Raw genomic sequence first — 14866 nt, 5'->3', positions numbered from 1 at the left:
GTGTCGGGGGGGGGGGGCGGGTAGTCCAGCCCAGATAGAGTAAATACCTGCTGTGGTTTTGTTTCCACTATTCGAATAAAGAGATCTTCACAAAATCTTGGTATGATTCCTCGTTCATCATCATCAAATCCCATCATGCTGTAATTACAAATAGATGTATTTATAAAATCGAGTTTTAATTCTGCAGAAGCAGACATTCTTATTTCAATTACCAAGCATTAACATGCAGGAGACACCAAGTTCAAACAACAATTTCAGCTGTACCAGCAGAACTCTCCTGTAGAACACCATAAAGCCTAATTAAATGTATTAAATCCTTATGACCAGTAGGAAAATGTAGCCACTTTCTCTAGTCCAATGTAAACAATAGAAGTTATTACTTCTGAAACAAGAAGTTCAAGGACCACAATAAATTCTTTCTCAAAGGAAATGTAGCCAAGGTTACCAACAGTTACTGGTGTATTTATCTGCACCATTTCAAGTTGCAGACAATCCGTGCCACACAGTAAGCTTTAGCTGCTACATGGCCTTTGGTCATCTAAGTCCATGTTATGTTGCTGACAGAGAATATTGGGGCTGCAAAAGAATACTTAGCATTTGAACAGCACTTTCAAAAGCACCCTGCACACATTATCTTCACGCTCTGTAAAACCACCCTGTCAAGGCAGAGCGGTATTATCATCACCATATTGCAGATGGGAAGTTGAGGGAGAGAGTCAGCAGCTTGCCTAAGGCTGCCTAATCAGTACATGACATGGGTAAGATCTGAACCAAGGAATTCTCAATTCAGAGCTCATTCTCTTAGCCACTATGCTTCATCAGCTCACTAGACAACAGAAAAGCATAGCTCTCATGGGATGCCTTAATTGTAACATCTTCTTATAATTTTCACTATGCCATTTGGCTTCATTCCAGTCAGTCTCACATTTCAAAGAATTTCAAAAGCCTTTTTAAAGTGAATATGGACAATATATATTAAGTAGCTGAAATTCAGACCAATGTTGTGAATTCAGACCAAGAGGGAAGAGGTGATTTTTGCCATTCTCCCCTTCTCTCTGCAGCCCACTGTACCTCCCAAGAATACATCCCCAAGAATTGTGGCACTCTAGGACATATTTTTGGGAGGCACTTTTGGACTGCAGAGAAAAAGGGAACATTGGCAAAATTCAGCTGTTACGTGTGTGGAACATTTTTCAAGTAGCACAATATTAGTCTGGATATCAGCCAATGCCAACAATAATAAAACATGCAACATGTCCAGTACAACTTACGTATATGACTTTCCAGAACCAGTCTGTCCATATGCAAAAAGGCAAGTATTGTATCCTTCAAAGGCTCTTTCTAAGAGCGGTATTGCCAAGGACTGATATACCATCTCCTGACTTGCAAAATTAGGACACTTATCCAAAGACCAGAATGAAAAGTCAAAAACAAAACTGTACGTTTGTTTTGTATCTGGATGATGCACAACAGTCTCTTGCCCAATCATTGAAACTACCTGGAGTGTTTCTTCATTTTTGTCTCTGAATGAAGACACAATATAAAGTTACTTAGAGAAAAGAACACACACGTTAAATTATCATGACTGTTTTAAATGTAATCATTTTAATCTACACTGCCTAGCTGATGCTCTGAGAACTGAAACTTGATGATCATTTGACAATAGTTGAATTCCAAGTTAATAGTACAGAAAAGAAAAAATTGTATCACACTATTATAGGGAGCAACAAACATTACCCAACAATGATCTTTGCTAAATCCCTTCTAATAACTTTTCAATTATATATAAAGTGCAGAAAATGTAGTACGCGGTATGTAATATATAAAACGCAGTATGTCAGTGGGACATACTAGCTGTACTGAATCTGAGATGCTATAAAGACATTATATAAAGTAGACCAAGGTAAAATCAACTGCATTAATATTAACAGACAATATAGACTCTGCTGCTAATACAGCCATAGGCAAAGTTTAAATCTGTGGGACTAGGATTACATTAATACAGCCAAAGAAAATATGATGTATTATTTTGTTAAAGCATAATCTTGCCTAAGAACATAACTACCAATATAGAACCCAGGACTGAAACACATTCTAGGTTCCTGGTTTCCTAAACTGTAATGCTAGCATCTGGACTATGTAGTACATTTTCCCCCAGCACTGTATTGAATTGGTGCCTAAAAATTAGAGGATGGCTTGTAACAGAACAGCAGCAGTGTGGGGGCCAGGCGAGAAGACAATTGGATACCTTAGCACAAGCATATAACAACATCTATAATTTCAGATATTAATTCTGAAACAGTGGTAACCAACCTGGAACTAAAGGGACGTATCCTCACCGCCACAGTCACTTTACTGTTTTCTATTTTGAAAGGGTCATCTTTGGTGCACGTATTCTGAATTAGAGTGTCTTCTTTGACTGAAGCAGTATGGGGGTATGTGACATTTTCCTGCACCCTTCCATTTTTACTACTTAGAGAGTGAGAAGTACTGGTTTTCTTTAGCTGTGTTTGAAAACAATGCAGCTTATTCTTTACTGTGGAGACAGTTGCACTCTTGGAATACTGAACATGCCCATATTTAGGTGTAAATCTAATTCCTTCTTCTGGACCTTTCATTGGTGTCTTCTGTCTTTCCAAAATTCCATTTTTAATAGATCTGTTTTGCATGCTTTCAATTTTATTTTCCTGAATAACATTAACATTTTCAGTCAATTTTAATGCAGATGCTCTATTGTCAGATTTTGCTGTCAAGACTGCAGATTTAGGACCCTCATTTTGGCTCTGTGAATCAGCAACAACTGTCATGCGTTTCAAAGGTGTGTAGCTCCCAGTAACATCTGACCTACTGTGATTAAAACACACATCTTTTTTCAAATCAGGATCTATCTTTACATTTGTGTGGCCTTTAAGTGACTGAAAGCCAGATTTAACAAGTGGAAGATCATTGCTGTTAACTTGCTTTCCATCAAAAGCTTTGCTGAGTTTCTGTGGTATGGACTCTGCATTTTCTGCTGTAACTTCATAAGTGTGATTTGTTTGACACTTCTCAGTTGACCCAATCCTCATACGGCGCTGTAGCGTCAATCTTCGTTCTGTTTGTGTGTTTTCACTCTCGCGTGTTGTATTCGTGTCAGATTGTTCTTTACTTGTCACAGTTCTTCTCTGGAGAATCAACTTGTGCTCAGTTGTAAACGTAGCTGAGGCATCACCCAGTTTGTTACAGGCAGAAAGCACATAAGTCCTATTTATTTCTTTTGACTTACACAGAGTCTGTAACAATGGATTGCTTCTCTCATTCTCAGATACTTGTGACGTAAGCTGCTGTCCAAACCTGTTGCTTCTAGCAGAGACATTTTGGGAAGGATGCTTTTGTGAAGAAATACCAAGTGCACCAGTATGGTTTCCATTTGGTACAGTATAGATAGGCATTTGGGCTCCAAGCAAGCTGCAATTGCAAGAACAAACTATCTTATATTCTCTATAATACCGACAAAATGTGTTGCCATGGGGTCTGTTTTTAAAAAGAAAGCCATTGCTATTTACCAACATATATTCAGCTCTTCCACTATTGAGCAATGTAATTTAAAGCAGGCCTGTTTTGCTAACCAGTGATGAATGGTTAGCAAAAGAGTGATCATGGTAGGATGAATAAAACAGAAATTAAAATCAAATTAAAGAAGTTTTAATCATATTCTTCAGTCAGATTTTGATTTTTTTTAAATTTCATTGTACTAAGGGGCATTTCTTAAACAACTTTGTTTAAAATAAAAGCTAAAAATATCTTAAATTGTATATTTATCTCTAACACATAATTTTACTTGGTCACACAATGAATTATAGCGTGCTTTCAATGGGAAAAAGGGTAAAAATATCTGACATATTAAATGAAGCATTACTATAACAAATGAAGTATAATGTCATGTATTATATCCATTATTAAGTACCATTAGTCTCAAGAGGTTGTTCATATTTAATGCCCTTTTTTAAAGAAGAACTTTTTATGGTTGGACTAATATCATTCTGCCCCCAAGGTGCATTCCTAATTGTTCCCTTAAACTGAAGCCTTTCATTTATACACACACACAAACTCCTATCAGAGAGTCAAGCTGAACCTGAACCAAGAGTAACAGCACAATTTTCTAACAACTTAGTAGCCTGAAAGCGACTCACGGAGCTGACTTCTGTTCAGGAACAAGCACCACCTCAAGGAAGAGTGGGGGAAGTAGGAGCCTCCGTGCAGAAACAATCCGCCGGATGAAAAAGCGGAGAAAGCCAAATACGAGCTTCTTCTCCCCACTTAAGGGAATAGGGCGAGGCTTGAACTGCCGCCACGCATCCCGAAGAACCCGTTTCCTAAATGGAAAGCGGAGAGAACATCAAAAAGAGCCAGCCAGAAACGGCCAGCCGTCAAATCCCCCAAAACATGGGAGGACTCGGAGCACATACTTAGAGCGACCCACTCCACGTCTTTTTACTTATTTACCTGCAGATAACCCACCAACAGACAGTCCCTTCTGCAACACCTCGTTCGAATGCGCCGCTGCCGCCAGCTATTGGCTGAAACTGTCAATGACATCACACGCAGTTCCGAGCGGGAAGAGTAGCCGATGTGCAACCGTAGACGCCGCGAGACTATAGCGACACCGCTGGTTCCTCATCGAACGCGGCCATGTGCGGGGCAACCAATACAAAGAAACGAGAGCAGAACTACATAGAGATTGGGAGATGAAGCGGATTCACCGTCATATGACGGGGTTCAAATGGTAACCAGAGAGCTTGTCTTTCCCTCTTCCGTCTCGGGTGGAATTGTTAAAAGAGAAAATGGTCTGTTGTCACAGCCAGGGAGGGAAATGAGAAAAGTCTGCTGAATATCCCAAACTCTGCCCTCTCCGCTTTGTGCTAGCAGTGTGGAAGAATCAAAGCTCTATAGAGGCAGCGGCCTGCGTGGACTTTTAATCTAATTATTCTTGTTACAGTTATTAATATAGCGCTTAATTTCATCAGTAATATAAAAACTTAAATGTGCAAGTTCGACCTGACAGTACTCCAGTAGCATAAAAAGTTAGTTTCATCCACACATATAGGGCAGAGATGGCCAGCTATGGCTCTCCAGCTACGGTTGGACTACAGTTCCCATCAACCTCAGAAGTGCACCTGGGGATGATGGGAGTTGTGGCCCAACAACAGGAGTGCCCCAGATTGGACATTCCTCTAGCAGGGCCAGATTGGGCATTCCTCTAGCAGGGCCCAGTTTGGGGTCACTACCAAATGAGCCGATGGTAACAGCAACCAATCCTCTACCGATGATCTTCATGTAAAAGAAGGCACTCTCTTAAATATCCTAGGTCCAAGCCATTCGGGGCTTTATAGGTAATAACCAACCCTTTGAATTTTGTTGGAAATGAATTGGCAGCCAGTGTAGTTCTTGTAAAATAGGAAGGATGTAGTTTCTCTGTGTAGCCCCAGAGACCAGCCTGGCTGCTGCATTCTGCACCACTGGCAGTTTCCAGACTATGTACAAAGGCAGCCCTACATAGAGTGCGCATTGCAGTAGTTAAGCCTGAATGCTACCAGGGTGCTTTCCAGACTAGCCGCTCAAAAGCAGCTAAATGCCTCGTTTAGGCAAATCGCAGTCAAAATGTAAAACCTGCATGGGGGGCAGTCTCGTGAAAACTAACAACCTGGAAAAATGACACCTTTCTTTATGCTAGATAAATGACGCCATAGTACTAAATTGCAGTGATTAAATTCGAAGCAAGGCGTCCAGCATATGAATGGCACCCTGCAGTCAGCGTCTGGACTGTGGTGTCACAACACAGTAAGTGTGGAAGCACACTTCAGGTATAAGTCCTGATCCCGTTTTAGGATCTAACCTGGAAAGTGCCCTGAATATGCACCACTGTTTTCAGGACTATCTCCAGAAATGGACTTAGCTGCTTTATCAGCCAAAGCTAGGGGTGTGCACGGATCCGCCAACTGCGGTCCGGCACTGGGTGGGGGGTACCTTTAAGAGCGGCGGGAGGGCTTACTTACCCCTCCCGCCGCTTTCTCGCTCTTTCACTGTAATCTCTAGATTAATTGGGGCGGCAGGACACCAGCCGCCCCCGCCGCCACGACTGGATTAGGGACCAAATCGGCCCAAACTACTGCCGCAGCCGCCGCCGCCAACCACCCACCCAACCGCCCAACACAAGGCCCGATTTTGGGCCAAGGTAGCCACAGGGGGCGACCTGATTAGGGGCCAAATCGGCCCAAACGACGGCCGCCGGCCGCCCTCCCAGCCGCGCGAGTCCTCACCATAAGAAGGCCTGTGTCAGTCAGGCCGATCAGGGCCCCACAAATCTAAAAGGAGAGGAGCTCGCAAACAGAGCGTTGGAACTCCCAGGCGTCCTTTGCACCTAAAGCCCCAGTTCGGGCCGAGACTTTGCAGAGAGACTTTGCAGAGAGAGGAGCTCTGTTTGCGAGCTCCTCTCCTTTTAGAATTGTGGGGCCCTGATCGGCCCAACTGACACGGGCCTTCTTATGGTGAGGACTCGGGCGGCTGGGAGGGCAGGCGGGTGGTCAGCCGCGGCAGCTGTAGTTTGGGCCGATTTGGCCCCTAATCAGGTCGCCCCCCGTGGCTACCTTGGCCTGAAATCAGGCCTTGTGTTGGGTGGGTGGGTGGGTGGGTGGGTGGCGGCGGCAGCCGCGGCAGTAGTTTGGGCCGATTTGGCCCCTAATCCAGTCGCGGCGGGGGCGGCTGGTGTCCTGCCAGCCCAATTAATCTAGAGATTACGGCAAAAGAGCGGGGAAAGCGGCGGGAGGGGTAAGTAAGCCCTCTCGCCGCTCTTAAAGAAGCCCCCCCACCCGAACCGAACCGCCCAGGTCCGGACCGGTCCGGACCGGTCCGGAGGCTTTTTAAATGGCCACCGGACTGGTCCGGGCCCACCTCTAGCCAAAGCTGATAAAAAGCACTCGTGGGTGCTTTCCAGACTAAACCCTACAATGGGGTCAGGACGTATCTCAGAAGTGTGCTTCCACACTTCCTGCGTTGTGACACCGCAGTCCCTATGTGGGCAGCAGGGTGCCGTTCACATTTCCAATGCCTTGTGAATTTAATCGCTGCGATATAGAGCTAGGACGTCATACATCCAGTGTTAAAAAGTTCCTGGTTTGGGGGGTTGTTAGTTGCTGCGAGACTGCTCCCCCTGCTGTTTACATTCCAAATGCAACTTGCCCGAAAGGAGGCATTTTGCTGCTGTTCTAGCAGCTAGTCCTGAAAGCAACCTGGCCATTGCCTCCATGTAAGATATCTACATTAGCAAACAGGGCCACACACCCAGTGGTGAGGATGCATAATCTGGCGGTCCCTAATTTGATTCTCACTTCTGCTGCAAATTCTCTGGTGCCTGTAGGCATATAGGGGTGCAGTTGTGGTTGAACAAGGTACGGTGGTGGTGGGGATGTCCCTGGGCCCCTGAGGGTGGTGGATTCCACTGGCTAGGTGACAACTCACTCTTCCCCCTCCCACATCCCCAACTCACTGGCATGCTGTTGTCTCCTGATTGAAGGACATCTTCAAAAAAGAGGGCTTCCATCCAGGAGGTATTTATATCGATAGTAGGCATATATGTTTGTTGGTTATTTAAACTGGAGCCAGGGAAATGCACACATGCAAGTAGAAGTGAGAGAAAGGGGATGTCAAGAATATTTTGTTTCTCTTTCTCTTCAGTTATTGTTGTTGTTGTTGTTAATAATAATAATAATATTATTATTATTTACATTTACATTTATATTCCGCTCTTCCTCCAAGGAGCCCAGAGCGGTGTACTACATACTTGAGTTTCTCTTTCACAACAACCCTGTGAAGTTGGTTAGGCTGAGAGAGAAGTGACTGGCCCAGAGTCACCCAGCTAGTTTCATGGCTGAATGGGAAGTTGAACTTGGGTTTCCCCGGTCCTAGTCCAGCACTCTAAGCACTACACCACGCTGGCCCTTCCTCTGCCTTAGCCCAGCCCCGTCACAAACAGTCCTATTATGCTATTATAGTCCAAGTTGTAAGAATCTCCTTTTCTGCTGTGTACCCAGGTACAGGAAAATATGAGTGTGCCAGGGAGCCCTCCCCCACTTCCTGTGGTGGTCCATGAGCCTTGGGACAGGTGGGGTGGTGGGAAAAGAAGCAGCGGACTTTAAAAATGGGGGACTCATTGCCAGCAACACCAGAAGGGTGGGCTGGCACTTGAGCCTACATTCCATACTCTCGTCCAGACCTATGCTATGCCCTCCAGCTGGCCAATGGGCATGCACAGCCACACCCCTGGCTCTCCTTGAAGACGGAGACAAATGCCAAACCCAAGGAAAGCATCTTCCCATGATTTAGAATGCTGGCTGCCAGATTTTCCAGACCAAGGAAAGAAACTCCCCCAGATATAGCAACGCATAAGCCTCTGCAGACAAATACTGGACTTGGGAAGAGCACACTATGGAGCAGGTTGGCATAGTGGGTGGGTGGGGGTAGCTGGTGGATACCTGTACCCTTTGTACCTAGGTGCACTGTAGCTGTGTACAGTAGCGACTGAAGAGGGCTCAAATCTTACACATGTACTCTGGTAAGTTACACCTTGGTCAATGGCTATCTATATCTATAACCCTAACCCCTGCTAACTGGGCAAAGAGGCACCTTTTAGCATGGATTCTCTTTATTTAGCAGGGGTAGAGTAACTGGCCCTATCCACCCCCAGCACAGTACCTCCAGTGACTGTTGCTGGTGTCTAGCTTATGTTTCTTTTTATACTGTGAGCCCTATGGGGACAGGGGTCCATCTTATTTGTTGGTTGTTTCTCTGTGTAAACCACCCTGAACCATTTTTTGGAGGGGCGGTATAGGAATTGAATAAATTAAATAAATAAATAAATAAATAAATAAATAAAATATATCTATTAACCATGTAGGAAAGAAATCAGGAACAAATGAAAAATCTGCCATTTGTCGTATTTTTAGAAACCGGATGTTTACATTTTAGTGTTCATAACTTGCAAGATCCCCCTTTTTTAGCCTACGTTCCAGTAGGCTTATGTGCTCACCCACCGCATTCTCTCTCTCTCTCTCTCTCTCTCTCTCTCTCTCTCTCTCTCTCTCTCTCAACTTGGCAGTGCCTGGAACAATATAAAACAAATTGAGTTCAGTTGTAGGGGGACACCTCGCCAGCGTAATTTGTGATATCAACCACCCCAGTTCAAGATGGTGGATGCGTAAATGTTTGGGGTGCAAGTGGGCTAACTTATGAACTGCTCCAGATGGTATAAAGATATGATAAATAAATACAATATTTTAAAATTTGTATTTTATACTTGTGGTTCTCAATGCTTTGGGGAAACTACCTGCTTTCTAAGCAAGCCTCACTGGTCTTTTTCAAACTCTTTGTTCTCTTTCTGACATCACCCTCTATGACATCATCTAACTGTCCTCTTAACTGTCAACTGCTCAGAGGTTTCTTGGGAGTCAGTTTCTGCTCTTTCTGAAGCAGTTTCTGGGATCTGGGAGAGAAGCTGCTTCCTCTCTTCTCTGCTTTCCTCTGACAGGGTTAGCAGAACATTTATTCTCCAGATGCAGTTAAAGGCTTCAAGGACCCCAACAGGCAACTCCTGGGCACTTTCAGCATCCTGCCAGGGGAGTCGTGCTCATCATGATGGAAGGGGCTTCTCTTCTGGGCTGTGGCCCACTTCATCAAGTGGTGAGTTTCAAGGGAGTCCTGCCCTCCCTCTATTACCTTTGGAGGAGACTAAGGGGGGGTTTCTATAACATTTGCTTTATCTGCTAATAGCGGGACCCCTGTTAACCGGGCCTAGAGTTGCCTTTTAATGTTAAGACTCTTCTATGGGGCACATGGAGAGCAATTGTCTCTATTCAGTCCAGGGTCTCCCTTATGTCACAAGCAGCCCTGCTGACTGGGCAAAGAGGTACCTTTGTGAGTAGTTTTCAATTTCATATTTAGTGGTGGGGCAGGTTGGGGGGAAAGCAACTGTCCCTATTCAACACCTTGGCTGTTGATGGTGTTGTGTGTGGGTGTAAAGTGTGCCGTCGAGTTGGTGTTTTTGTGGTTGTCTTTGGTAGAATACAGGAGGTGTTTATCATTGCCATCCTCCGTGCAGTGTGAGATGATGCCTTTCAGCATCTTCCTATATCACTGCTGCCCGATCTAGGTGTTTCTCATAGTCTGGGGAATATACCAGCGGGGATTCGATCCGGCAACCTCTGGCTTGCTAGTCAAGTCATTTCCCCGCTGCTCCATTAAGTGGCTACTGTGAGTCCTTCTTGTGGCACACAGTTTGGACTTCACCCCTGCCCACTGAGCAAAGCACCACTTTGTAAAGTGGTGACTCTCTTCTATTTAGCAGGATGGGGAGCAACTGTCCCCTAATCAACTCAACATAGCATCCTTCTGGGGCTATTGCTGGTCTCTCTGCTGTGCTGCTGCATAGATTGTGTCCCAATTTCCTTCTGGACAGGGAACTCTCTTCTCATTCCTTTGGCAATGTAAATCACATTGAGAATCCTTTTTGGTTGAAAATAGCCTATCAACATTTGTAATATTTGTGGATCATGAGTGTGACTGGAAAGAGTTACAAAGTCACACAGTCCCTCCTCCCTGCTTGTGTGCCAGGCTGCACATCACCCATTCCCGGGAACTGTGAGTTAACTGCTTACATAACTGGATGTATCTGTTTTTTCCTTCTATCTATAGGAAAAAAGGCACCAAAACAGGACTATGAAAGATTTGGGGGACAAGTGGTGTTTCCTTTGATCAATCTGGTGTAAGGTCAAGATGCGTAAAGATAAAGCAGGATCCGGCAAGGAAAGAGCGGACTTTGAAAGAAGGTGTAGTAGTCAAGAAGAGAAGAGGTGGGTACAAGAAAAAGAGACCCTAACTGGGTAACAGAAGGGAAAAGACATAGCTGGGTTGTGGGGTGGATGACAAGAGAAGAAAAGCCCACTGGGCAGGAACAGTCAGTGAGGGCGTGGGAGCAGATACTTGCTTAGGAGGGATCTTTACAGCTTCCTCAGAAGAACCACAAACAGCCATTTTCTCTGAGAAGAAGGGAGAACCTCTCCTGCTGTAGCCTCCTGTCTTCCCTGATAGGTCAGAAAAGGTGCCAGATAAGATATTCTGTCTTCTGGTTGTTTGGGGGCTACATGACACGGCGTCTTCTTCTTCTTGACCAGGAGCTCCAGGCAGCACTTGGGCCAAGCAGAAACTGGCACTTAACAGCTAGTGGGGTGGGCAGTTGGGCACCCACCCATCCACCCAGAGACTAAAAGAAAAAGCTTGCAAAATAACATAAATAAATCCTGGAGACACCTGGGGAAAAGAGAGAGCCTGGCAGGTTGGGCAACCACAGCTTACAAAAACAAAAATTGCCCAAGCACACAGCAGCAGACAGCAAGGGGCTGCCAAAGGGGAAGGTGGGGAGAACGCTCAGCATCCTTGTTATCAAAGGCACTGAGGGCTGTTACATGTCAGAAGAGGGGGGGGGCACAAAGAATTTAAACCCACAGCAGCACCCAGTTAAACCCACTACCACTAGGGCTGCTGGTACAATTTTTAAAATAATAGTAAAATAAGCAGTTTGTAAGGAAAATAAAAAGAGAGCAAGCCAGACACTGGCACAGTCTCCCTGCCACCACTCTCTGCTCTGCTGCAGTCTTCCTCCTCTGATATCCTCTAAGAGTGTGGCTCTCTCTGTTGAGCAGCCCCTTAAATACACTCTGAAACTCCCTCCTTTTGGCTCCCCCTCCTGCCCCCCTGCCCCCAGCCAGTGGGAGCACAGTGGCCCCTGACGACACTTGATTTTGTATGATGACAAGCCAACCAAGGAACAAGGAGATTACAAGCCAATTGGAAGGCAATGCCAGAAAACCAACAAGAAAAGGGAAAACACTAAAACAGCCCTCCAAAATGGCACCCACAATCGCTGCTCGAAACAGCAAACCCACTTGCAGCAAAACTGGTTGGTTCTGGGTTGATCTCGAAGAAGACCCCTTTTTGTTGGGTGTTCTCTGGTGAGAATGAACTGCTTGAAATGCCCTGTTTGACAGCGAACCTTTTCCTGGGCATTCTGCACATCCCTAGTTAAAACTAAACGTCATTAAGAAAATAAGTCATTTAAGCAGCAGGTCCACAGATGCTGAAAGTGGTGAGTGAGAGTCCTAGAAAGAGGGACAGTTTTCCCAGTGTCTAAGTACTGTAGACCTTTTCTGCTTCATCATTTCAGCTGATATGTTAAATTGTGTAAGTCTGTCCCTAAATGGTTGCTGTTTTATTTTGGTATTTGGTTTTGGTTTTATTTGAGAAACTGCTTAGATTGTAATAATGGATAGTACCTAGATGTAATCAAAAGCTTTCTCTGTTTTGTCATTTTCCTACATATATGCCAGAAGGACCAGGCTGCCCATATACTACTTCCCTGCCCTGAGGAAAATCCCATTATCCACTTCAAACTGAAATTTGACACCATTGAATAGCACTAGTTCAGAAATAAGAATAGTCTATATATTAACTTTGGTATTTCATGAGGTAATGATGAGAGGCTGGCATTTCAGGAGGACCTCCCCACTTCTGCAGCCAGAACCAGGAGAGTCCCACCCCACCCCCTTCTGCAGCCAGACCAACTTCAGTCCTGACCTCCTTCTGCAGCCAGCCCCTGGACCGTCCCGCACCCCCCTTCTGCAGCCGGCCCCGGGACAGTCCCGCACCCCCCTTCTGCAGCCGGCCCCAGGACAGTCCCGCACCCCCCTTCTGCAGCCGGCCCCGGGACAGTCCCGCACCCCCCTTCTGCAGCCGGCCCCGGGACAGTCCCGCACCCCCCTTCTGCAGCCGGCCCCGGGACAGTCCCGCACCCCCCTTCTGCAGCCGGCCCCGGGACAGTCCCGCACCCCCCTTCTGCAGCCGGCCCCGGGACAGTCCCGCACCCCCCTTCTGCAGCCGGCCCCGGGACAGTCCCGCACCCCCCTTCTGCAGCCGGCCCCGGGACAGTCCCGCACCCCCCTTCTGCAGCCGGCCCCGGGACAGTCCCGCACCCCCCTTCTGCAGCCGGCCCCGGGACTGTCCCGCACCCCCCTTCTGCAGCCGGCCCCGGGACTGTCCCGCACCCCCCTTCTGCAGCCGGCCCCGGGACTGTCCCGCACCCCCCTTCTGCAGCCGGCCCCGGGACTGTCCCGCACCCCCCTTCTGCAGCCGGCCCCGGGACTGTCCCGCACCCCCCCTTCTGCAGCCAGCCCCAGGACAGTGCAACACCCCCACTTCTGCACACATACCCAGCTCTGGGCCAGTCCTGCCTCCTTCCTGCAACTGGCCACAGTTTAGTCCTGCCCCCCGCCCTTGATTTCCCTCAGGGTAGGGATTAAATGGCTCGCCAAGAAACGAGGAGAACTCCTGTAGAAGTAACTACAGCCAGTGAATGCAAGGGAAATGCAGAATCCCAGGAGGATGGAGCAGCTCTAGATGGAGCATCCCAAGAGTGGAAAATGCTGTTGAGATCAACGATGTTTTACCCAAGGACTTGCCTCACGCCTGAACCATGGTTAAAGTCAGTATCAGTTACTGGTTTTGTATTTTTGTTTCTGAATTGCTCAGTTCCTTTCCCTGTTTCCCCCAATTTGGGTGCAAATTCTTGGTGAGCCCAATTTGGGGATGGATCCTAAGAAGTCTTGGATGTGGGTGTGTCTAGGGAACATAGGGGCTATGCAGAAGGGATTGGCTGCATCCCAGTACTAATTCTGTGGAGGGCTGGAGAAGACAAGAGCTGGACCAAGCCAGGATGGATGGGGAGTTTGGGAGGGGAGAGTGCCAGTGGAGGTGGGGCAGCCCTACTGGACTCCATGGGACACTGGTGTGCTGCCCTCCACTGCTTCCATTTATATATAAGGTGGGGGGGTCTTAAGTTGATGGTAAGCCTTTCATTTCATATATATTTAAAATGTTTCTATCTTTTATATTCAAACTGCGCTTTGTTAGGACACTCTGGGGTGGTGTGCAGCCCATCGGACCCCTTGCAGGGTGTGGCGCATTCTTGTAATTCATTTCAGTAGATCCCAGTTATTAATTCCAAAGTGGGACTTTCCCCAGTTTCTGGGAAGATAAAGCACCCCATTCAGTGCCAGTGCAAGCACCTTTCCACTGCTGGGCGCTTTCCAGATTACAGTTACAACAACCTCCGTAAAATGCTTCAGCTTGGGATCGAATTGACAACGTAATGAAAGGGTGTTGCTCAAGTCCTCCAGCAGGGGCAGCAGTCTTTTCTAGTTTGCCCCAAACTCCCTAAAATGGAAAAATACTGCAATCTTTTTACCATGTTGCAGGACTGTAATAAAGCAATAAAATCCGAAAGAAGGCATTGGAAATGTGAATGACACCTTGCTGATAGCACAGAGACTGTGATGTCAATGCACAGGCAATACAGAAGCACACTTTGCAGATCCGTAGTGGCACCGTGATAAGGGTTAATCTGGAAAGCGCCCAGGCTGACCTGTGCAACTAACTCCTGGCAGCTGAACAAGCTTGAGCCTGAGTGTTTTCTTATAGGAAGCACATGGCTCAATCTCTAAACAGAAATACTACTGGCCAGGCAAAAGAAGGGGAAAGGGGTGGTGAGGGAGGGGAAGGAAAGAAAGGGGGGAACCTACTCGGCCAGAGAAGGGGGGAAGTGTCTTGTGGGCGGGGGGGGAGGGTACAAGAAAAAGAGAACCTCACTGGGCAACAGGAGGGGAAAGGCTCACTGGGCAGGAACAGTCAGAAGGGGCTTGAGGGGAGCAACCAAGCCCAGGCAGACACTTGCTAAGAAGCAATCTGTACAGCTTCCTCAGAAGAACCACAGACAGCCATTTTC

The 14866-nt window shown here is 46.7% G+C and overlaps 1 protein-coding gene and 1 long non-coding RNA gene across 13 annotated transcripts in view; one reads left to right on the top strand and one right to left on the bottom strand.

The window, feature by feature from the left end:
* Nucleotides 1–14866, bottom strand: part of KIF14 (kinesin family member 14) — a 79174-nt gene that overhangs the window by 54052 nt on the left and 10256 nt on the right. Inside the window, exons 1-5 of one of the 5 annotated variants that reach the window (XM_053248400.1) lie at nt 4486–4664; nt 4173–4355; nt 2314–3447; nt 1272–1523; nt 48–138 (exon numbers count right to left, since the gene is read on the bottom strand). In XM_053248400.1, the coding sequence (XP_053104375.1) occupies nt 48–138; nt 1272–1523; nt 2314–3431 (1461 nt within the window). In that variant the 5' untranslated portion in view covers nt 3432–3447; nt 4173–4355; nt 4486–4664. Of the gene's footprint in view, nt 1–47; nt 139–1271; nt 1524–2313; nt 3448–4172; nt 4356–4448; nt 4665–14866 lie in introns of those variants that run through there. The other 4 variants (XM_053248403.1, XM_053248402.1, XM_053248401.1 and 1 more) reach the window with 4 other exon arrangements.
* The window catches only part of LOC128324184 (uncharacterized), a 30660-nt gene that overhangs the window by 13581 nt on the left and 2213 nt on the right, over nt 1–14866 (top strand). The window contains exons 1-5 of one of the 8 annotated variants that reach the window (XR_008306712.1): nt 4594–4765; nt 8530–8590; nt 9563–9714; nt 10726–10883; nt 12417–13567. This is a non-coding gene — a long non-coding RNA (uncharacterized LOC128324184). Of the gene's footprint in view, nt 1–4593; nt 4766–5184; nt 5373–6501; nt 6528–7553; nt 7587–8529; nt 8591–9421; nt 9715–10725; nt 10884–12416; nt 13568–14866 lie in introns of those variants that run through there. The other 7 variants (XR_008306709.1, XR_008306710.1, XR_008306713.1 and 4 more) reach the window with 7 other exon arrangements.

Source organism: Hemicordylus capensis, chromosome 4 (assembly GCF_027244095.1).
Source record: "Hemicordylus capensis ecotype Gifberg chromosome 4, rHemCap1.1.pri, whole genome shotgun sequence".
Classification (NCBI taxonomy): Eukaryota; Metazoa; Chordata; class Lepidosauria; order Squamata; family Cordylidae; genus Hemicordylus; species Hemicordylus capensis.
The sequence above is the reverse complement of the archived record's forward strand: the minus strand, read 5'-3'. Positions and strand labels throughout refer to the sequence as shown.